Source organism: Notolepis coatsorum (genome assembly GCF_963971535.1).
Source record: "Notolepis coatsorum genome assembly, chromosome: 7".
NCBI lineage: Eukaryota > Metazoa > Chordata > Actinopteri > Aulopiformes > Paralepididae > Notolepis > Notolepis coatsorum.
This window is the reverse complement of record NC_140171.1, coordinates 25,631,511-25,656,872: the sequence shown is the minus strand read 5'-3', so window position 1 is coordinate 25,656,872 and position 25,362 is coordinate 25,631,511. Positions and strand designations below refer to the sequence as shown.

Here is a 25,362-nt window from a genome sequence, read left to right as displayed (position 1 = left end):
TCTGAGATCCCCTCTGAGCCCAAAATCTGAATCCAGGATCCGATTTACCTGGTGTAAATAATGTGTTACCCCATTTGGGGGGAAATTGTCATAACCCTATTGATTCAATGTCTTGTGACTCATGCCAAGCTGTGGTTTTAATGAATGGATTATCTGTGTTCTGCCTAAGTCTTCTGATCGAGAATAGAGTTATCCAGAGTTTGTCCTTTGGCATTGTCTGGCATCTGGACCCATGGTAGATTGGAAGGGTCAGAGGACCAGAAAAAGGTCCTAAAATGAGCTGCCCTAAAATACCATAGAAGGTTGGGAAGCTGGAGCCCCTCCCTGTCATATGGTAGCTATAGCAGTATTAAACAAAGTCTTGGTTGTGCTTTCTTCATATTGGAGAAAAAGGCTGTCGGGGGTGTAAGGGATTGATTTAAATAAATATAATATTTTCACAACATCGATTCTGCCAACGGGGAAGGGTAGAGTCATCCATCTATCCAAGATATAATTTACCTGAGCAACAATGGGATCATGTACAGTATTTGATTTGAGGTGTAATCGTAATTCCTAAGTACTTGAACCCTTCTCCAAATACTGTGAAAGGGTGCTGTATTGTTGGATTCTTTATTTCATGCTCATTGAGAAAAGGTATTGATGCTTTAGTTTAGACTGATTGACCTTATAACCTGAGAATGTTCCAAATTGATTGATCATATTAATCAGAATAGGTATTACGTTTTTTAGATCTGAAAGATAGAACAATGTTATCAGCAAATAAAAATATCTGATCTTGGCCTGAAATAACAATCCCCTTTATCTCTGAATAATTCCTGGATAAATTCAAGTGACATCACAAATAACAATGGAGACAGTGGACATCCCTTGTGAGTGCCCTGTGACAGACTCAAGGACTCTGAAGTTAAATTATTTGTAATAATGTCAGCTAATGGTTCTCAATAGAGTAGTTTAATCCACTGACTTTTCAGCATCCAACGATACAATGCAGTTGTCTTTCTTTTCATGGATTATGTTCAGTACCCGCCATATTTGTTTTTCACAAATCTATTTTGGTCATTATTAATAATTGTTGGTAGATGGTCTTCTAATCTTAAAGCCAGCACCTTTGCACTGTCCGAGGGAACTGAATTTGTAGGTTTTTAAGATGGCTTTAAATGCTCAGAGGGTGACCAGTCCTGGCAATTTTAGGCCCTCCTGTAGCTTGTTCCAGGATGAAGGAGCAGCATATTTAAAAGCCCTTATTCCCTATTCAGTTCTCATATAGGGAACATCCAGTTTCAGAGCATCTTGGGAACGAAGGCCATACTTGTATTGCTTAGTGCACAGAAACACGCTTAGGTACGAGGGAACCAGCTTAAGCAGAGCTTTGTGCACATGAGAGCCATCGTGAAAATCTGCGTGCTTGTAGAGATGGGCAACTTGCAATGGCATATAGGGTGCAATGGTGCACTCGATTGCCACATCTCGTGATAAAGCGTAAGGCAGAATGGTACACAGTATCCAGCTTTCTAAGGTACTGATCAGGTGCATGCATGTAGAGTAAGTCACCATAATCGAGTAGTGGTAAGAAGGTAGCCGAGATCAGGTGACTTCTCACTTTAAGTGAAAAACGGGACCCGTTTCTGAAAAATAAACAGAGTTTAAGCTTCAGCTTCGACACAAGTGTATCTATGTGAGACTTAAACTACAGTATTGCTCATCTCCCAGTGTTGTGCAAACGATGGAGTTCTTGCAATCTGCCTTTGACATTGTTCAGTCCCATCTTATCCAGCTTAAGCTTGTGTTAAATGCTGACAAGTCAAAGTATATGCTCTTCTCAAATGGGAAGAGACTCTCAGCTGATCTTCCCACACTTGTTACTGCTGGAGGGACTGAAATCGAAAGGGTTGCTTCCTACAAGTATCTACAGTAAATTACTGTCATCAGCATAGAAATGGTAAGCAGCATTAGACAGGTTGATACAAAGATCATTAACATATATGGAGAACAGTAGAGGTCCCAGTACGGAACCTTGTGGTACACCCTTAACACATTCACGGCCATTGGAATGTGGCTGGAATGCCAGCTTTCTAGGGCTGTCTTAAATACTTCAAAGCTTCGTTAGATGGGCATGGGATTCGAATGGGAAAATAAAATTCTACTATATTAACACATTGTGCGCCAAAGACGAGTTTACTCGTTATAGCCCGCCAATCGTTGAGCGCCAACAACGAGTTAACTCGTTTTTATGATCGTTATTTCCTTTATTCGCTATTGGCATTCATAATTCATCCAGGAAGGCTCCGGGAGCCAGCTGGACCCTGTCTGATATTGCAACGCCTCAATACCGCCGCCTGGTGGATTTCGGGCGAGTTGCACTCCACTCTAAACCGGATGTGGCACTCTGTGCATCGGGGGAAAAGCTCCGGCAGAGCTATCTTGTAACGTGGATCAAGATACGCACTCGAGTGCATGGGATCACTTTCGAGACGCAAGGATCAATATGCTTTCGCCGTTTATTGCGTCATACAAACGGAAAATGGATCTAGCAGATTGACATCAAATAATTGGAATGTTTTTTCTCCAGATGCATCGGCCACAGGTAAGATGAATCTAACGTTAATTCCAGCTCGATTGTCCATTTATTTCATTGCAATCTATCCGATCAACGTATGGTGTTGTACTAAAGAAAGCCATTAGTGGGGTGCTCCAGTAGCACACCATGTTACCGCGCTCGCGCGGGACTCCGTGCTGCGTCACGGATCTGGTTGACTCCGAGTTCGATTCCCGGACCCGCCGTCATTTGCCGAATGTCTCCCCCTGCTCTCTCTCCCGTTTCACCCTGCAACTGTCGGTCATGCTTGACCAGGAAAGCGATAAACGCTAAAAAATAAAGTAAAAAAAAAAAAGCCATTAGTGACAATCAAGGAATCATAAACGACCCCCCCCCCCCCTTTCCTTCACGCATGATGGAGCATAATGTAAGCGATCATATGCATTTGAATTTTTTAATATAGCGTGTGTATAGGAACGAAACGCCAATCGATTATGTATAATACGCGTCGGGGCCTATAACGCGCATTCTAGGAATTACTGCTCTACACTCTAAAAACATACTTATATTCACGACGGTACTAACACGAAAAATATAACGTTCCCACATCCGGAACGATAGATACCCGATGTTGAATGGGCCATAGTAATGTCGATATAGCTATAATATTTAAAAAGTTATAGCCCTGCAAAGAAGGTGAGCCACTCCATAGGGTTACAGCACTGGCAGAGTGGTATAAGATGGGCATACTGCGTGGTGCAGAATGTGTTAAAAAAGAAAAATGTTTATTCTATTTTATTTCTTCTTTTTTGCTGCAAAATCAACTCTGCCTCTCTTTGTTAACTACAACAAGCAATGCCGTTTGTTATTTAAGATGAGGTCGGACTCTGCACTGACAGATTTGTGTTCATTGTGCTGCTTTTATAAAGCCTCAAATGATGGCTTACAATATTTCATGAAAGCAAAGTGTTTAGTTTGTCTAAGATTTAAAAAGGTTTAAACTTTACAGCACTGACAATTCTCTATAGTATTTTTTATAGTGTCCCGACCCATATAAAAACATGTCTTAATAAAAAATGAAGTCGAATTCTGCCTTTGTCTCTATTAACTACATATACATATTTATATAATTGTTTGCTTTATAGACGAAGGTTGCAACATAATTATGTAATGTAATGTTGTTGGCTGTGTAACGGAGAGCAGCCGCCCAGGCAGCGCAGCTCCCGACTCATTATTAATTTAATAAATTAATTCAATCCACTTTATTTATAGAGCACATTTAAAAACATCAAAGTTGAACAAAGTGCTGTACAAGTCGATTTTATTTTTTTTAATCTCGAAGCTTCGAATTAAAATCGAATCTCTGCTCCGAAGCTTCAAATGCCAAAAGAAATCGAAGGTCAGCCCTACAGATGTCCATTACAAACTTTCACTGTGCGTCACGTTGTTTGTAGAGCTAAATCTATAATTTTATATTATAGCTATGGATACAATATCATGGTAATTCATATGCATTTGATTTTTTAACTGTAGCGTGTGTAGGGACAAAACGCCAATGGATTTGGTATACACGTCGCGGCTTATAAATAGCCTCACAGGAATTAGCCCTGATCATTCCGAAATAACACTCATATTCACCACAGTATGAACCTTCCGTTCAAGATGCAAAAAAGAAATAATTTTTCCATCCATACGTTCCCGTTTTATACTGTGGTGAATATGAGTGTTATTTCGGAATGATCAGGGCTAATTCCTGTGAGGCTATTTATAAGCCGCGACGTGTATACCAAATCCATTGGCGTTTTGTCCCTACACACGCTACAGTTAAAAAATCAAATGCATATGAATGATAGTTATTATGTTTCATCATGAATGCATGAAAGGGGGGGGGGGTCGTTTCTGATTAATTGATTGCCAATAACGGCATTCGTTATTACCACAACATACGCTGATCAGGGGGGATGGCTATGAAATCCTTGCACGATCAAGCTGAAATTGACGTTAAATTGTCCTTACCTGTGGCCGGTCGGATTCCAAAAAGAATATTCCAATTATTTGATTGCCATCTGGTAGATCATATGTCCATTTGGCCCACGACATAACCCACGACAGCATAATGAATCGGTGGTCCCGAAAACTATTCAAGCCATAGGTTCACGTTAGTAGAAAAGTCCGCCCGGAGCGTTTTCAGTGTGGGCACCCGTTCTGGAACAGGGGTTACTGCAGTCTTGATACAGCGCCACTAGCAGGATCTGGTACTGCACCTTCGGAGTCCCAAAAAATACAGCTCTCTGACAGTGAATAGGGTATTTAAATCAAAGAAAAAAACTAATCAAAAACGTATATATACGTAGTTGGCCAGGAATGTGTTAAGTACAGGGAGGAAAGAGGATGAAAAACCAGCAGACTGTACACATTGCGATCTACCTGTCAGGTAATTTGAAAACCACTCTACAGCCTGTCCAGATAAACCAATTTTATGAAGACACTTCGATAAAATGGCATGGTCAACTGTATCAAAGGCTTTGGATAAGTCTATGAACAGAGCTGCACAGTATTTATTGCAATCCAGTGACTCAATGACATCATTGACTACTTTAAGAGTAGCAGTGATCGTGCTGTTTCTTTATGAAACCTGACTGGTTCTTGGAAAGCAGGCCATGTGAGTCTTTAAGCTGCTCACTTATTAGTTTCTCAAGGACTTTGGCTAAAACACAACTTTGAGATTGGTCTGTACTTATTAAGAGATGAGGAATCACCCCCTTTCAACATCAATGTTCTTGCTGTTTTCGCATTTTTCACAATATCTATAACCATTATTAATTATCCTGTAGACAGGGGAGAGCCTAGTTGCTGTTTGGTTTTATCAGGGAGACTAGGGATTTTAGGCTATTTGATGACCATTAACCCCAGAGGAGTCTGCTCTATATAATTCCTGATATAAATCTTTTCATACAGAGCATCCCACCAATGGAACTCAATTCCTCAAACAATTAGAGTGTCCACATCATACCATTCATTCAAGTGCAGGGTTAGGGAATGGCTCATTGAAAACCAGCACTGTCAACACTGAGGTGTCTGTGTGTGTATGTGTGTGTGTGTGGATATGGTGCGTCTGTCTATGTCTGGGTCTCTTAATATGTCATGATGTGCTCTGTCCTTGTGTCCATGACTGTATTGTGACCTATATCCCTATCGTATGTCTATGTGCTTTTGTTGTGTTTTTATTCTAATGTTATTTATCTTGATTTTATTCTGTTTTTATTGCTAACCCTTTTTTTTACACAGGATTTTAGCCTGTACCTTCTGGCAGGGGGACTGCCAATGGAAATTAGCCTTTTGGCTAAAATTGGGTGCATTTACATCTGTAAAATGTTTTATTAATGTACACTGTCCCCCTTGAACAAATAAAGTAAACCTAAACCTAATTGGCAAAAGTTCCATTAGATCTGATAAGTCCCTGCGTTTGTTAAAATATTATTGATGGCCTTACTACTAGACTGCACTTTCTTGATTTGCCAAGCCAGCAATCTGCCTGAATGTTTGTGTCAGACAAATTCAGTTTTCAGCTTTTGAGAGTGATACTAGGTTATATTGTGCTCTTAGGAGAAGTAATTCCTGCTGATGGGTTTCTATATATGTGTCGTCTTCAAATGCTTATTTCTCTATAGTTTCTTGATTCTTGTGTTGAGCGATTGCAGTTTTAAATGTACTTTATTAGTAATAGCCTGTATAGCTAATCATTTGACCTATTAGATACACTTTAAAAGCCTCCCATCTTAGTGAAGCTGTTTGTATTTGTTTTGGAGAATTCCTCAATACTGGTCCCAACAAATGTCATGAATGTTGTGTCATGTAATTTTGGGTGTAGCCTCCATCTATAAGGACCTCTAATGAGTTTGGGCATTTCTTATATACTTTATAAGCTCAACTGGGCCATGATCCAAGATCACAATGGATTCATATGTAATGTTGTAATCTGTGGAAATAATTTATTTGAAACCAAAAATTATGAGTGATTTTATAGATGGGGAAAAGCATGATAATTGTAATTTGTTTGGGTGTTTTACGTTTATATGTTCTGATATTACTTCAAACCAGTTCCACAAGGGCGGCTAGGTGGTGTAGTGGGCAAGGCACTCGCCACCAATGCAGGAGACGCTGGGTTCGAGCCCAGCTCTCCGCATTGCTATCAGCTTGGCTGGTCATTCATACTAACACAATTGGCAGTGTTAGGGGTGGGAAAGCTGATGGGTGGGGATCGGACGTTGTGGACAGCGACTCCAACAGGTCGGTTGGTACGCCTGCGCAGCAGAATCAGGAAACGACGGGGGCGGCGTGTCCCTCCCACGCAGACCCCCGCCGCTGAGAGATTGCGCTGTGCAGGTGAAAAGATGCGACGGCTGCCTCCTCGTGTACCGGAGGGGATACGTGATGCAAGGCTTGGTCCACATTGCAGCCGACCAGTGGGAGGCATGGTCTAACAACGTTCGAGACAGGGGAGGGTATAATTGGACAATACGAAAATTGGGATGGGAGAAAGATAGAAAATGGGGAGAAAAAGTAGATTAAAAAAAAATAAAAATGAATCTTCACTTCAAGCACACTTCCAGTGCCATTCACTGATTTACACGTTTCTGACGGCCAACCGTTGAGTGCGATTCACGTGTTAACATGTTTCTGGATCGTTTTTCATTTTTTTCGATTTTAATACCCGATTCATTCTCAGGGTGATGTGTGTTGGCTGAAAATGCATAGTGGGAACCTATTCTGCTGTGGAAAATCTCCAGGGCCCTCATTTATCAACAATGTGTAGAAAGTGTTCTATTTCCGTTCCTATGAGCGGAATTTAGAATGTGTGTACGCACAGAAAGATCGGGATTTATCACACGTGCGTACACAGGTCCTACGCACACCTGCAAGTACTCCGTGTTGATAAATACCACTTGTTCTACGCTCCGCGCTCGTGCACGATTTTAAGTATTTGCATATAGAACCGCCCGTAATTAACCATATATATACGGTAATGAAACACATAAGCGTGGGGAGCTCCAGTAGCTCACCACGTACCGCGAGTGCTATTTCAGCGCCGTGGACAACCGTGCTCGTCACGGATCTGGGGCTGAGCGAGTTCGAATCCCGGACTGCAGCTGTGCCTTTCCCAGAGTGTCTTCCCCCCCATCTGAACCCTTTCAGCCTGCTTCTGTCGGTCGAACTTGACCAAGTATAAATGCGATAAACGTATAAAAGAGCCAGGGAAATGGCCAAAGTTTAAAAAAAAAAAAGAAACACATAAGCGCTTGTTATGGGAGAAATACGTGTGTTATGGGAGAAATACGCGACAGGCTGACAGACGTGTACACGGTGATGTCGGATATGATATCTATTAACTTCCTAAAGACCATTGCTGCCTGGGCAGCGCAAAACACTAATAAAGACCGTTAACCACTGTTTGCCGTTGGTGTCATTAATAACCATGCTGGAATATGACTGCCTTTTTTCGTTTCGTTCGATTAATACCCAGGGATTAAAGTTCTCTGTCAATTTAATTCCAAATCGCGACGGATTTTCCTTAAATTTTCTACCTGCATGGTTTAATATGATTTGTAGAGGCATACAATCTATTTTGATGTCGGTATTAGGTAGCATATATAAAAAAGTATATATAATAGCATATAGCCTACATTATGCAACAGTAATTTGCGCATAACGCAGCATGGCACAGACACGTCACACGGAGCCCCACGAAGCCTGCATACAGTAAACTAACTTGATCGTTAATATAACTGTTGTCCTTGTATCTTTACGATTATGAAAACATTTAATAATATTTATAGGCTATAGGCCCTCGTTCGGCCATAATAGCCTATTCTCAAATGGCTAAATCTCCTCGCTGACGGACCCAGTATAGCCTATATCATATATAAAGCCACGATTGAAAAGAACTAATCATTACAATTTAATTCAATACAATGCATGCCTTCCTCCTGGCATGCAGCAACGACATCAAAGCAGCCATTTACCATTTACATGTATCAGGCAAATGCGCATCGCAACATTGACTGAGTGGAAACCCTTTCTATTCACATAACTGAATTTGTGATGGAGCTTTGACAGCTACATGGGTGGTACAGTAACTTTCATTCGGAAAGAAAGACCTATTCCAAATGCTATATTTATAGGGTTTGACAATAATTACACTGTCGCTATTTTACAATGAACTATAATGAATTACGGATCATATGAACACATCATTGTTGAAAGTAAACTAATGCATGAAAGTCCGTCTTATGGTGCGTGCAGTCTTCATATTCTACCGCTTGGCGGCAGGTACGCACGGTCTGTGCTGTGCGTAGATATACGCACAATCTCAAGCACACGTTCATTTAGATAAATCCCACACTTTGCTTAGAAATGACGGTTGCGTACGCACCATTGATAAATGAGGGCCCTCAGATTTCATTATTTGTGAAATCCCACAAATCAATCGGTCAATTATGCTTGATCCGTATGTTATGGTCGTTTATAACGTCGATCAAATGGGGATTGGATCTACCAGATGGCAATCAAGAAATTTAATTAATCTTTTTGGATTACTTTCGGCCGAAGGTAAGAACGATTCGACTTCGATTCTAGCCTGATCCTGAAATGCCATCTTAGCGATCGGGCTGGTAACCGTGTCGTGTTCAATGCGAATGCCGTTACAGACGCTCGAATAATCAGAAATGCCCCCCCCCCCCCCCCCCCCCCCCCCTTTCAAGCGTTCATGATGGAACATAATACCGATAATGTGGACTTGAATCCGGAACAATAGCTGGTTCAGGCTAGGAACGGTAGAGTCCACAATGTAATACACGTTGCATGCCATTACTCAGCATTTCATGAATTACCCTAGAGTCTAGACGGCTCTAAAACCATACTTATATTCACCACGGTATAACACAGGAATGTATGGGTGGAAAAAATAATTTTTTTTGCATCTTGACCGGAAGAAACCCAGTGTCAAATGACTATAGTACTGTATCCATAGCTCTACAAACAAGGTGACCGTTTACATGGAGTTAATAGGTGGCATGAGGGGTTAACGATGAGTAAGAGGCATGGCATACAATGTGTTAAGACCCCGTCATCTCATTTTCAATGTCTCATCGTTACGAACAAATGTTCAGGTCATTTTCTATTTAATAAAATACACACAAGGGCTTTATTGTTGCACAACATTATGAAAATAGAGCTCTTAACTGGCGTTGTACACCATGACAAGAGAGCTCTTAACTTGCATTGTAAACCATGTGTAATTTATCTAAAGAGTATTGTGGATGAATTCATTACAAAGGCAATACTTTGTAATGACAGACGTTGAACAGATGTTTCTCTGTATGTCCAGCGAGGGACTAAAAAGGGGATAACAAGTTACATACTGTGGAAAGTCCTTTGCGAAATCTCCATGGGTGTGTGTTGTTATAATGAGATACTGCTCAATGTTTGAAGGTAATCAACGTTGAATGCAAGGACAAAACTTTGTAAAACGAACACAAAATTATGACATTTTAAGGCTTTTAACAAAATATGAAGTACTTTCCCATACACACAATAACTTAAAAGAATATTTCACATCCTGCAAGTGTGCGTGTTAAAGGGAAAATTCACCTTAAAAACTGAATTTACAAATGCGCTATTCCAAGTCTTTGACAGCAAAAGGCAATACCTACAGACAACCATCCCTAAAGTGGGAATCACAGTGTGAAGACTTGAATCTGTGATGTCGTCAAGTGACACTTTTGGAATTGGTCCACCGACAGTGAAACTTGAGAAAAATGCCTTTAAAGTTCTTTGACTATCCAGTGATTTTATAGTTACTGCAATTCTTTTATACCCTTTTTCTCTAAAACAGAGCAAGATTGAACTCTGATAGACAGATATTGAGAAGTTCAATTCCACTTATAACTATATTTAGAACATTTGCTTCTAGAGCTTCTGCAGGGCAGTATAGACGGGATTGTTTTTTCCAAGACGCCCTTTCCTTGCATCACCTCACATTTCCCGCCACAAAAGCTTGGTCTACAACTATGACCTCATGGAAGTCACACATTTAAACTGAACTGTACAATATTATAGAATAGAAATGTGTTAATTTTATTTTAGGGTGGATTTTCCATTTAACGCTTACTCAACAAGCAGAGTGTAGCTGTATAGCAGCAGAGACAAGGCAAAAACATACTACAGCAGAATCTCATTTATTCAAACCTCAGACATCCCAACTCACTGGTTATAATGAATAAAACATGTTTTGATGCAAAAAAAACTAAACTAATTTTATTAATTGTGTGCAATTATTGGAATTGCCATTTTCCATGCAATTTCCATGTAATGTCACAATGTATTGTAGCGTATTCAGGGGGCTGCCGGGAACCGAACCCAGGTCACAGCGCTAACCAGTCGACTAAAGGGTCCAATCCGTTAGCCAAGAGCCAATAGTGAGTCTAGGCATCCGCGGTCGTTACACTACCCCCCCTCCTTCGAGAAGCACGTCCCCCCATCAGCTCCCTCACGCCACTGGGCACACATGCTTCCCATGGCCTCGCGGTCCACCACAATCAAACCCAGACCACACCATCGCTAAAGAGTCAACTAAAAGGGTCTGTCCCGTTAGCCAAGGGCTAGCGAGTCTAAGCATCCACAATCGTTACAGTATTTGAAATATGAATTGTCCCCCGTGTTTCATTCCACCTAACAATTGATTGGTTTGAATGACCTCCGAATGAGGGGTTCGGATCACACTCTCACTCATCACTGCCATTAGCTGTGAAGTCATTTCAATTGAACAATCCAAATGCTGCCTTCTGTTCTGGACCCTCCAATCAGACTTTGGCGACCGCTGCCATCTGCCTCAAGGCTCACAGTCCAGACCTACAGTAGCAAACACAGACTGGAGGCTCCCTGTGGACTAAAACGATGTTGAGCGGACCTCAGCATATGGCTGTGCAGGCATACTAGAGTACTGGTATCATACACAGGCTCCATGCTGACCAAAAGCCATTGGTGGATTGAAGAGACAAAGGGAAGGCAAAGGACTGCAGCATAGCGTATGTGCTCTGGACTTGTAGACTATGAGAGAGCCTTGCTTGACCGCGGTCGGTCAATCGAATCGAACATCGAAGCCATTCCTACAGACAAAACACACTGGAAGCCGAACGTTGATGGGTGATGCTGTCCCCCACCCACCGGATGCCCCCGGCGCAGAACTCCCTTCATGGAGGGCTAGGGATCAAATCTGCATCGAGGCTACTTTCTCAGAGTCCATAGAGATACACTGGGGAGATTCACGCCACCCTAGGATACATTCAGAAAACCTGCGCTTTGTGCGTTTGCTCTAGCGCTAACGTATGCCAGTCGTGTCCGGCCGTCATGCATCTGCTTCCAGTCTGTATCAGGGGTTACGGTCAACTGAGATTCAAGTTGACCCTTAAAGTGGTCCCAAATGGTTTTGGACCTGAGGCTAGCACTGATTCCAACAAGACTAAGATTAAGTGTCACTTTTGAAAAGGAAGCTACAACAGTATAGTGAGAAGTTCTTTAGAATAGAAAATGCCTGATGCCTGCTACACATCACGTTAACCATAAAGACAGAGAAGCAAACAATGGTTCTGAAAGGCCATGTAACAACTTTAAAACCTTGATCATCGCACACTAGTATTAAAGAACCTAAAATGCAGTTTCACAATATGTGACTGACTTGGAAAGTCTTTGATTTCATAGGTGTGCGTGTAACCAAACGGTCATCATTTAAAATAAGGACTTGAGATAGGCAACATATTTTGACCAAGGCAACCAAACAATTGTCAGAAAAGAACAAACCATTTCTAAAAAGGAGAAGAAGAAAAAAGACGAAAATAATAATTTTTTCTTTTTAAGAAACTAAGACTTAAAAAAATGAGGGTGTGGCACAGTCAGTCGCGTCATTGGGTAAAGGTGGATTATAGAATCTTCTTTTTGAGCACGAGTGGACCCACGTTGTCTCCAGTTAGGTCGTTGTGCTTTGTGTGTGATCCGTCACAAACAGGGAACTGAAATGGAAAGCAAAGCTTTGATTAGTTAGATCAGAGTCAAACTCAATTACCAAGGGGGCGAAATTAAATATACAAATGGTTTCACGGGCCGGACTCATAATACCTTAAAAAAAGGTGCTTTTTCCTGAGGTCACTAGCTTAATTGGTAATTTTGTTTATCTATTAAATGTGTGCATACCAGCTCAATATGGTCTATCTATCTATCCATCCATCTGTACATACCTGCACATAATCCCTTTACATATATGTAGATAGTATACTAACATCTACTATATCTTTACATATCCCTTACCTACTTTTACTAGTTACGCTGCTGGCCAGTATGAACTACCATACTGTCTTGTCTTTATACCTGCATCATGTACTGTATTAATATTACAACTCTGTACATACATCTGATCACCTACATTACTATTACACATTACTGTTACATTTTCACTCTGGTTGGATGCCAAACTTATTTTCATTGTACTGTACTTGTGCATGTATAATGACAATATTTGAATCCAATATGTTGTTGTAAATGCACTTCTGTTCATTCGGCATCTCAATGAATACAACGAGGGCTGTTTAAAAGGTGGGTAAGGAGGCATCATTTATGGATATGGATCTTGTTATTATACATCAAAAAAATGTACAGGATTTAAATTGCATAAATTATATTAGGATTCAATAAATGATTCACCCACAAGAGTTTGTAAGATTAGCAAGTATAGTATCAACCGGATAAAATGTGCCGGAAGGCATGGGTTCTCACCTATCTCGATGTGATTTATCTAGAGATATCCACTGAACGAATTTTAGGTGTTAATGAAGCCAACATAGCAGTATGGATAGCTGTGGTGGATAAGATAAAGGAACGCATATAAATTTGGAATTTTCTGATGCTGAATGAAGTAGTGGATGTATAGTCCAAGTGGGGGTCCTGAGGGGGGGGGGGGAGAGCGAGCAAGAGCCCATGTATTGTATTTATTATTTTTATGTCTTTTAATCTACTTTCATTCTGATTTAATTACTGGACTGTCATTATTGTTATTATTTCTGTTATTGTCCTGTGATTTATCGTTGATTATTACTGTTACTGTATAGTTTGTGACTTGTTTCATGTTAAAAAAAAGGGAAAATAAAAAAGATTTGTTAAAAAAAAAAAAGATTAGCAAGTATAGGCTAAACTGGTCCTGGACTTGAAGATGTTGAGTTACATGCCATTTAAATAAATATTTTCAATTATAATCTTCCGCACACAGGTGAAGGAGGTAGGCTTTCTGCGCCATGCCCTCGCTCTACCTAGACGCCACCGCTCGCCTAAACCAAACGCACTATTTCCATATGTCTGAACACGTCTGCCCTGGAGAATTACATGCTGTGTGCTACATGTCTGAAAAGGCAACTCCAGGCAATCTGAAAATGGTTTAAGTGGAACGCACAGTCACGCACAAGCTACACACAGAACAAATCTCTACTCGGCATCTCTTTCTACCGCAGCTTTCACTTATTTTTTTATCAAACCGATCATTTCCACGTATTTTATTTCAGAGTAGGTATAATGAATTAACTTGGATGCCACCGAATAAGACCACAGCTTGAGTTGAGTGAAAACTGATGACTGATGAGCTTTTAAAAGCAAAAGTAACTTGTATTGCTACACAGGGAGACAGAGGTGCAGGACTGATGGAAGAACTTGACCGCTAACATCCTCATCGGCCAGTTAACAGTATGTGTACGAGACTGCAACAGTGATCTACCATCGTCTCACTCGACTCACCGTTTTAGAGCGCCAGCAGCGGCAGTAGCAGACCTTGGTGCTCTTCAGGTCCTCGATGTCGATCTCGTTGACCACTTTGGGGTTTTCTTTCTGGATCTTCAGGTTGATGAGACTGTCCTTCTGCTTCTTCTTCTTTGGCAGAAAGGGTCGAATCGTCAGATAGCCCAGCAGAGCCAGGATCCCCAGGAGAGGCAGCAACCGAAGCCACTCTGACACTGATTGACATGTGCACACAGACAGACAGATAAGACACAAATGTATTTGAATGATTTACGTATGTCATCAAACAGGTAAAAGACCTAAACAGTGTCATATGCATTCAACTATTCAGATACATGTCACGTTGTACAGCGTGAGGCAAACAGTACAATAGCATACAGTCGGGGTTGTTGTTGATGAAGGTTCCTTCCCACTTAACAGTGCTTGTTCATAGACTACTCCAAGCTAGTCTACCGTGCAACATCATGCATTTGACTGCATTAACGACTGCGGTTACAAACGCATATAGAAGATTAATTTAGATTAGATTCAAATGTATTGCACCACAAGTACAGTACAACAAAAAGAAGTTTGGCATCCAACCAAAGTGTGCAAATGTAACAGTAAAGTGCAATAGTAATATACATTATACATGTGATTAAACAGGGTATAAAATATATAAATTAGCACTATTGTAAGAGTTGCAATATAAGGTGCGGCCGGGTAGTGCAGCGGACTAAGCGTCTGTCTACCACCACAGAGACAGTGGGATCAAATCCAGCTGTGGTGCTTCCGGGTTGGCCGACCGTCCATACTGACACAATTGGCAGTGTTAGAGGGTGGGAAACCGGGCGAGGGTGGGTCCTGGTCGTTGTAAATAGCGACTCCTACAGTTCGGTCGGGGCGCCTGCACAGCAAGGGAAGGATCTAAGAGAGGTAGTGTGACCTTCCACACGTTACACTCTCCCAGTGAGAGTCCGCGCTGCCAGGTGAAAAGAAGCGGTGGGCTGGGTACACATGTGTCGGAGGAAGCATGTGATAGTCTCCGCCCTCCCGGACCGACGGTAGGGGGTAGAGTGTGCAACGACCAGGAAGGGGATTGGGAATTGGCATAACGACTAACATTGGGAGGGGAGAAAAACGGAAAAAGAAAGGAGGAAAAAAGATTAAAAAAAGAATAGTTGTAATATGATTACCGGTATGTACAGTGATACAGGTGTAAAGACAGTATGGTAGTAGTCATATTGGCCAGCAGCGTAACTAGTGAGTAGGTAAGGGATATGTAAAATTATTATGTGCAGGTATGTACAGACAGATGTGGGTATATATATACACGGTAAGAATATAGTATACAGTAGTAGGCTATATACAGCATTATTGTACATGCCATCATACAGGGGTATATGGGTTATATGCAGGTGTATAAGTAGGTATATAGAACAGTTGTACACTGTACCATCATACAGAGCATATGGGTAGACTATAGTATGAGGTGGGTAGTTAAGATTACTATGATTAGAGGGCAGTTGTAGACAGTGAAAGCAGTACTGTATACATTGAGTATGGGCAACAGAGTTCAGAGTTGTACAGTATATAAACAAGCAATTATGTGGACAGATCAGTTTTCTGATGGGAGACTAACAGCTAAAATAAGATACGTGTATATATAAGGAGGAGACGGCTCACTGCTGTTGTCTTGAATGGGGAAATCTGTAGCACTAAAGATGGCGGCAACAACAAAACTATACTATACAAACATTCAGAGAAGATCATTTAATGTGATTTTATCTTGAGAACGATGATAATTTATTGCATCTTAAGGTGAAATGTGCATTTTAAAAATGTATAAAATGAATAACAATCTTAATCTAAAAGGCTGGGAATCATACAGTGGGAACTCTTGTGTCAGAAACCAAGGCATAAGCATAGAAGCTGGTCTAGAAGTGGAAAATTGGCATTTTCCTATCACAAAAGTGTCCTTTTTCACCAAATCAACTATTATGTGTTGTCAGTAATTTACCAGTGACTTCAAATATGAAAGAAAAACAATGATATGTATGACATTCTTAGATACAGATGATTCCCCATTCAAAGAGATAGGGGTCAGGTCTTGTTAGTCACCATTATCAAGATGGTAGCAGAGTGAACCCACTTCTCTTTTGACAGACTTGGCTGGAATCTAGATATAGGCTTATTGTATTTTTCTGGGACATATGCCGAATATGCATGCATGGCATCCTAAATATGGGAATATTTGAAGTTCCAGTTCCTGTTATTTACCATCAGGCCAGCCAGGATGAAGATATACCACGAAGCAGGAAGCTTAAATGTGCCTTGTGTTGATATTTGTGTATTGTGTTCTGCCCTTGCAGTCCCCACGTCGTCCCATCTGAGTAGCTCTGTGGTGTGAATGATACTATATGACATACGATACGATACTGTACGTAACATACAGAACAACAGATAACAAGTCGAGAATATGTAAACTAGGGATGAAACACCTTTTGGGAATATCCAAAAGGTGGAACCTTTCCATGGGAATGAAATGGGAATATATGGGAATTAATGGGAATAAAATGGAAATATATGAGCGGTTATTTGCACAGGCTGTATTTACTGTCATATGCAGAGGCTGTATTTACTACAGTATGTCATATGCAGATAGAAACCTAAACCTTTTACTAGATCATAAGCATATATAATTGCCAACCCTTCTATACATATTTTGTTTCTTAAATCATCAATTTAGTTATCAGTTGAACTTTAAATCTGCAATAACAATTGTGACCACTGTAATCTCAAAAAGCGTCTTCATATATTATGTATAATATATCTCTATGTAAGCTTGAAAGCTTCTTTATGTAGGCGGCCTATCAACATAAAAAATGCCTTAAGTGCACAATCTTGTTGTAACTAAGATTAGCTGTTTCTGTGTATGGATTACAAGATTTTAACTACATTACACTTTCTCTAGGGCGTTTCCTGGTTGTTAAACAAGGTAGGTTAATACTTTGCCTACAATCACAATACTGTTCACACAGCACGATATTGATGTAATTAAGAGATTTGCTGAAAAGAATACTTTAAAAAAAGATGTGATGCTAAAGCGCAGGCCGGGTTTTGTCAACACAGAAAGGAAATTATGGAATATAACAGGCTGCTGGTAGTGCAGGGTTGACTGAGTAGGACACCATGACTGAATGGGACCTTATGAAAATATGGAAATAGCTAGCTATGGCAGCTTTAATTCAATGAGTTGACTCTTTACATTGCATTATATATTGTATTGGGAGTGCTCTCCACGTGTGATGGGAGAATGCACTGTGCACGCTGTGGGTTGTAATTCTGCTGAATTCCCATTAGATGGGATGCTGCTAATTCTGTCTAAAAGAGTTCACTCTGCCTCCATCTTGATAACAGGGCCTAACTCGACCTGACCCCCCATCTCTCATTTAATTACTTTATTCTTTTATTTTGCAGCAATTCTTTGTCATTGCATCTTTAGTGTTACAGATTTCCCCATTCAAAGCTACCACAGTGATCCTTCTCATTTTATAGTCGGTGGTCTCTGGATGTGATGGAGGAGTGCACTGCATGTTGAATGCACAGTGCAGAGTTGCAATTCAACTGAATTTACATGAAATGGGGATGTTTGAACTAAAACATGCCACAAGACCTAGTATTGCCTTATTGTGTGTATTTCCACCCAAAATAAGTTCCCCGTCGCAAGCAAAGTATTTTTTTATTGAAATTGGAAGATTTTCCAAAATTCCTCAAGTTCCCATAGAAGATTTCCGTAAAGGTTCGGACCCTTTGCAACCCTAATGACACCACCTGATGTGTTGGGTCGCCTATATTACCAGACATGTGTTGAAGTTCAACCAAGTAATGGGCCTAATCTGTTTATCACATAACATCTAAATGTGTGCATGCCTGTCTGTCCTTCACATATCGAGAACCATTCATCCAATCGGCTTTGCGATCAGCAGGGGGGGGGGGGTATTGTCAAATTTGGTGCCATTTGGCCAGATGGTGGCATTAGAAAAACAAACTTTACATTTTGGCCAGTAACCTTTGAACCGTTCATCCGATCGGCTACACGCTCAGCAGGGGTATTAGTAAGGACCCAGTGGAGGGAGGTCTGGTGTCGAATTTAGTGCCATTTGGCCAGATGGTGGCACTATAGTGCGCGATTGGTTCTCAAGAAATGTGAAGGACATTCATTTGATCAACCTCACACTCTGCAAGTGTATTGCTGATGTCAAATAAGGTACCATTTGGCCAGATGTTGGCACTATAACAATTAACTTTACGTCTGGCGGGTATATTGCTAAGGTCCGAAGGGAGTTCATTGTCGAGTGTCGGATGAGTGGTTCTCGAACGCTGCAAGCAGCAATACTGTGGGTCTCCACAACACTGCAAGCAGCCATACTGTGAGTCTCCACAACACTGCAAGCAGCCATACTGTGAGTCTCCACAACACTGCAAGCAGCCATACTGTGGATCTCCACAACACTGCAAGCAGCCATACTGTGGATCTCCACAACACTGCAAGCAGTGGGGGGGTCAAGCAATGGGCCCGCTCTGAACGAGCAGCCGACAACGCTGCAAGCAGCAATACCAGGAGCCAAGCGATTGGCCCATTCCGAAATGGCACACACTCTGAACGGCCACGTGCTCTGAGCGGGCACTGCACTAACACTAGGAAAAACAACAAGGAAAAACCTATAGCCTATTGTGTATATTTATGCTGTGCACTGTGCAATGATTTGAATTACCTCAAGGAGAGAATGAATCTCTAAAGGCATAGACATATACATATGACTATGATAATAATCATCCTAGCAAACACTAGCCTTATTTTAGACAAACAGCAGCTAGGGAACTGACCCCAGACCAGTACCAAAGGTTTCCACCTCATTCTAGATTACTGGTGGAGACAGACAAGAGACAAAGAGAGGGTTCATCTTACCTTTCTTGGAAACTTGATAATACTCTAAGGCAATTAAAATACTTTCATTAAAAAGCTTTTTGACTGTAAATCCCATTAAGGGTTTATCTTCACTTTAAAAAAGGTAGAATTACGTCACATTCTGACAAAAAGAGAATTGAATGAAGCTTTCATCTTCCAAGCTAGTGTGAAACTGCCTTAACATTCCTGCTGGGTATTTCATTTTGCGCTCATCCAGGAATGAAAACATTGAGATGACGAGACAAATTCAAGAATGAGTTTTAACTTTTTACCACAGGCAACTTGTAACTTCAAAGCCAACTAAATGAAGGCACGCACACAGTAATTATCCCAGTCCTAGTTGGAACACATCTCCAAGTCGTCTCGCACGCCATGCCTGTTATACCACAGGCTTTGGTGTGTGAATTTCCTCAGGGAGCCAAACATTATCAGAAATACCTCCAACTCCTCATTTGTCACGGGGGCATCTCAGCAATGCAAACTTGGCACTGATGTTTGGGGCTATTTATAGAGAGTCTCTTGAGACGTTCCATAAGTGTGTGGTTGCCTGAAGTTCAAAAGGTCAAGTTGAAGTCACTTCCTCAGCTTGTTAAGACTGGGACATGTCTCATAGTAGAGGTAATGGACATGTCTCATAGTAGGGGTAATGGACATGTCTTGTAGTAGAGGTAATGGACATGTCTCGTAGTAGGGGTAATGGACATGTCTTGTAGTAGAGGTAATGGACATGTCTTGTAGTAGAGGTAATGGACATGTCTCGTAGTAGGGGTAATGGACATGTCTCGTAGTAGGGGTAATGGACATGTCTTGTAGTAGTAGGGGTAATGGACATGTCTCGTAGTAGGGGTAATGGACATGTCTCGTAGTAGGGGTAATGGACATGTCTCGTAGTAGGGGTAATGGACATGTCTCGTAGTAGGGGTAATGGACATGTCTTGTAGTAGTAGGGGTAATGGACATGTCTCGTAGTAGGAGAGAAATCCGGGAGTATCCTTTATATACAACCGTAGGGCTACGTGTTTTATTTGATCGACATGCGGAGCCGATTTGGCCACTCTCCTTCCTGGTTCTAAGCTACTAAATCCATCAGTTTAACAAATGGCATGTAAGACAACTCAATGAGGATAAGACAAGATCTTAGTGAATGATGCGGGGCTTTCCCCCAGGATTTTAGAACAAGGTGATGGTGAGTTGGTCCCCCCCCCCCCCCCCCCCCATCTGGGACTGGGAGGCAAAAAGATGTGCAATAAAGAAAGGCATTTGCTGTAATTTCCTGCAACTTAAAAGCATAATTTCAATGAAATAGCAAACACAAGGGTGAGTTCCAATCCAAATAAGTTATTTGTTTTAAAAGTAAGTACAGTGTATAAGGTTGCACACGAAAACACGTGCACACACACACACAGTGGAACAGAGGACAGAGCAATCACATATTATTAGACAATGATCCATCTGTTTCTAAGCTGGCCCCAAACTTTCACTGCAAAAATGTTATTAAAAATAAAATAAAAAATGTATATAAAAGCTATATAAAAGGTTGTTATAGTTGATTACATTACCGGTAATGTTATCCTTATTTCCCATTCTCTATTTTCTTAGAGTAGGCTAATTATAGGATAACTATGTAATGAAGATGTCAACATTTCTTATGAGTCACGACGTGATATGATATCAACTCTTAAACTGGCCACTGCAAATGTATACAGTCTGCTTTTGATGCCTTTCAGATATCTCTCATTAACCACAACCGCATCTTAAATTATTACAAAACAACATGTATGTTATTTTCAAGGTCTACTACTATTCATACATTTCAGAGTTCTCAAATTGAAATTGTACAATCGTATAAATAAACATAGGGATTTGGTCAGATAATACTGTAGGCTCTCTTTTTACACTTGTGTGGAAAACATCTAAAAAGTTTAAAGGGAAAAAATGTATTAACAAATCATGCTTTTCTATTGCCAGAAAAGCTATTTTCTATCGGAAGACCATTGTACATACAATCAACAATTATGTCTGTATTTGAAAGTAAAAATTGGATTCCTGTATAGAAACAAATCATGCTTTTCTATTGCCAGATAAGCTATCTTCTATCGGAAGACATTGTACAATCAACAATGACGTCTGTATTTGATGCTGGTGATATTCTGTATGCGTGCCTCTCCCTCCACCTTGAAAGCCCCCCATGCTGTGCATCATAGCGTGCTGTGTTTTATCACTTTAACATTGGAGATACATTTCAATGTATTGTATTTATTTATAAAGCCCTGCTTATCAAACTTCCCTATTAGCTCTGCTGCACCTTGGTTGCTTTTAGATACAGCACATATAGTACTAGGTCACAGGATTATTTAGCTTTAGATAAACATGTAAGAACTTGTAACACTGGTTTCAATATGCTCTAGTCTGTACAAATAGAATGATCTGCTGAAAGCCTTGACATTAGAACATTTAATTCCATGAGAAGATGTTAAAGTATTTAACTCTGATATTGTAGAGGTTGATTCTGTAATCATTTCCTTTGATCTACTTGTTTGTCTGTTGTTCGACAACTGTGTGGTGATCTATGTCTGAACTGTACTTGTTTGTCCAAAGTGTTTGTATATGTCTATTGTATACAGGTATCTCCAAGAGATCTCATTCTCAATGAGACAACCTGTCTAAATAAAGGACACAAATAAATAAAGGAAAATATGTTTTGGCAAACTAAGCATGATGACTGACACAATGGCGTATGCAGAGTTGGGGTCATATAAGAATACATATTTAAAGGTGACATGACATGTCATAATGAATAACTAATCTGGGATGGAACCACACAGCAACCATCATACCTGGGTACAGCCGCGTGTGGTGATGTGACTTCTATTTACATTAACCTTTCAATCTGTCATAATGCACTGCGTTACATTTGTAACCACCCCCTAATGTGTGTATAATAGTTGTAAATATCTTACTGTTGTAGACTTTCTACAGATGAGCTAACATGAAAGTACAACATTCACACATTTATTTGCTAAAACAACCTTTTTCTTTGTGAAAGGGTTTTCTAGAGATGCTCCAGATCTCACAATTTCAGGGGGCTCATAAAGAACCAAGCATTTCACTGTAATGTTATGTGACAAATAAAACAAAACTTGAACTTTGAACAGTATAACAAGTAACCCAATGAAGACAGTAGCATAAGTGTTGCATATTGATATACCTCTCCTTTAGCAAACATCAGAAGCTTTAACGAAAGGTATCAGCGCTGGTTTTCAACACTGGTGCATGCCCATAATTCCCCATACTGTACTTAACGTGTGGGCCACTTCAGAGACTACTAATAATAATAATATTTAAAGTTCAACTAAAAGGTAGCGTGCACAACACAATCCTCAGTAAAGTGACAATTAAAATAGCTTAGTTCAATTTAACGATGGGTATGAAACCTGACAACGACTAATATCTAGCCTACACGTGTTATTTACTCTACTCATATGGGATACAGAGATTCGATTAGATTCAAATGTATTGTCATTATACAGCACAAGTACAGTACAACGAAAAGATGTTTGGCATCCAACCAGAGTGCAAATGTAGCAGTAAAATGCAACAGCAATATGCAATGTACAGGAGATTAAACGGGGTACAAAATATACACGTTAGTGGTATACTGAGTGTAGTGCTAATCAGATGTACAGAGTTGTATTATAGAGACAGATTGATTGATTGAAAACTTTATTAAGAGATTGCAGAATGGGTACAGTACAGTACAGCTCAATACATAAAATTGTTAAGGGGATGCAGACCAGAGAAAGACTTTCGTCTTGTTTACATCAGGGTCCCCCATTTTCCAATTCATCATAACATTATGATTGTATGACTACTAACTAGTAAGAGTACTAGGATGTACAGATATAGTAAAGGACTATGTGCAGGTAAGTACAGTACACTACAGACAGAGGATATGCGGTCAGAATATAAATATATATAGAGAGGGGGGGTAAACTAAATAAACACACATAATGATGACCTAATTCGTTGGGAGAGTGTGTGCCGAATGCGTCCCTGAAGAAGAGTGCAGAAGTAGATGCAATGGGCAAGTCTTGCCTTTCAAGCATTTTGCAACGTTGTTGCTAGTAGTATTTATTACCTGTTAACCTCGCAAATCCGCCGATTGTCTCCGGAAGGGGAAGCTTCTTGAGGTAGGCTGGGAGCTGGACTTTTATGATCTTTGAAATCGTTTCTAATACCATTTTGAATGGCTCTATTTAGCAGGTTTACAGTTTCAGTTGTATTAGTTTCCTGAGGAGGTTCATTTAACGTCACTGCGCTCATTTGAAGCGCAACTTCTTCTCACCGGTCCGCATGGCCTCTTCATCAAACCGGGAAATAGTGGAAGACGCTGCGTACATGTCTTGGTGAATAGACCAAACTGCGGCCGGTGACGCTGTAGGATGTAACCAATGAACGTTAGAAGAGTTGGTGTCACCTGATTGGACAACATACATTTGCAGGTTGAATTGATTGAAAACTTTATTTAACAGATTGCAGAATGCCTACAATACAGTAGTGACAGTTGCACGTTGTATGCTTTTTGTTGTTATAATAATAATACATCATAATAATAGATTTTATTTGTAATGCGCTTTATAATTGCGGGGCAAATCTCAAAGCGCTACAGTAAGAACATAAGAACTAGCAAGAATAAAGGAAGAAGGAATAAAAAAAAAAATAGGCAAGACTAAACATAGAATAACATAGAGAAAACATAGAATAAATAAAACTGATAAAAGAAATTGGTAAAAGAACATAAAATATGTGGAGCAAAAAATTTGATAAAAAGTCAACCGAAAGCTCTACTAAAAAGGTGAGTTTTGAGGCCTTTCTTGAAAGCATCCACAGTCTGTGGTGCTCTCAGGTAGTCAGGGAGAGCATTCCACAGACTGGGAGCGGAAGAGCAAAAAGCCTGATCTCCCATAGTGCAGAGATTGGTCCTTGGGCGCTGGAGGAGGTTTGCCTGGCCAGAGCGGAGATGTCGAGAGGAGGAGTGAGGGGTGATGAGTTCTTTGAGGTATAGGGGGGCGTTTCCGTAGAGGCATTGGTGGGTGAGCAGGGAGACTTTGAACTCAATCCTGAGTGAGACAGGGAGCCAGTGAAGGGACTTGAGGATGGGAGTGATGTGGTGGTATTTCCGCACTCTCATCAGGATCCTAGCAGCGCTGTTTTGGATACATTGTAGCCTTTGGATGTTCTTGCTAGGGATCCCGATGAGGAGTGCGTTGCAGTAATCCAGCCTGGAGGAAACAAAGGCGTGGATGCGCTTTTCGGCATCTGACAGAGTGAGTGAGGGGCGAAGTTTGGCAATGTTCCTAAGGTGGTAGAAGGAGTTTTTGTATAATTGATTTATGTGCGCCTCAAAGGTCAGGTGAGGGTCCATTTTTACCCCTAGGTTGGTGATTGTTGGTGACAGGGTGCTGTTTTGGCCGGAAAAAGTGATGGTGGTGATGGTGGATGAGCGAACCTGCTGTGGGGTGCCAATAATAATGGCTTCAGTTTTAGAACTGTTTAACTGTAAGAAGTTGTGCTTCATCCACGCCTTGGTCTCCTCAAGGCAGGTGGTCAGAGTGGAAGATGGCAGAACTGTGGATGGGGTAGGGTTTATTTTTAGGTAGAGTTGGGTGTCATCAGCGTAGCAGTGGAATGATAGAGGGAGCATGTAGAGGGTGAATAGGGTGGGGCCGAGGACTGATCCTTGTGGAACACCACAGGTGACATGATGGGTGTCAGACCTTGCCTCTCCCAAGGAGACATACTCCGTTCTCCCGGTGAGGTAAGATCTGAACCAATCAAGGACAGAGTCTGAAAGTCTGATGGTGGATTGAAGCCAGTGGAGGAGGATGTCATGATCGACGGTGTCGAAAGCTGCTGTGAGGTCAAGGAGGATGAGGAGGGAAGGAGAGCCAGCATTAGCCGTTATCAGTAGGTCATTGGTGACCCTGAACAGGGCAGTTTCGGTGCTGTGGCCAGAGCGGAAACCTGACTGGAAGTT

The 25,362-nt window shown here is 40.9% G+C and overlaps 1 protein-coding gene across 1 annotated transcript; it reads right to left on the bottom strand.

The window, feature by feature from the left end:
- Positions 1 to 9,744: 9,744 nt before the first annotated feature.
- On the bottom strand, positions 9,745 to 23,684 carry cisd2 (CDGSH iron sulfur domain 2). Its single transcript, XM_084319249.1, has 3 exons — positions 23,464 to 23,684; positions 14,375 to 14,589; positions 9,745 to 12,606 (listed from the first exon to the last, which is right to left on the bottom strand). Exons 1-3 carry the CDS (start codon positions 23,564 to 23,566, stop codon positions 12,517 to 12,519), a joined length of 408 nt encoding a protein of 135 aa, XP_084175375.1. The 5' UTR covers positions 23,567 to 23,684; the 3' UTR covers positions 9,745 to 12,516.
- Positions 23,685 to 25,362: the final 1,678 nt, after the last annotated feature.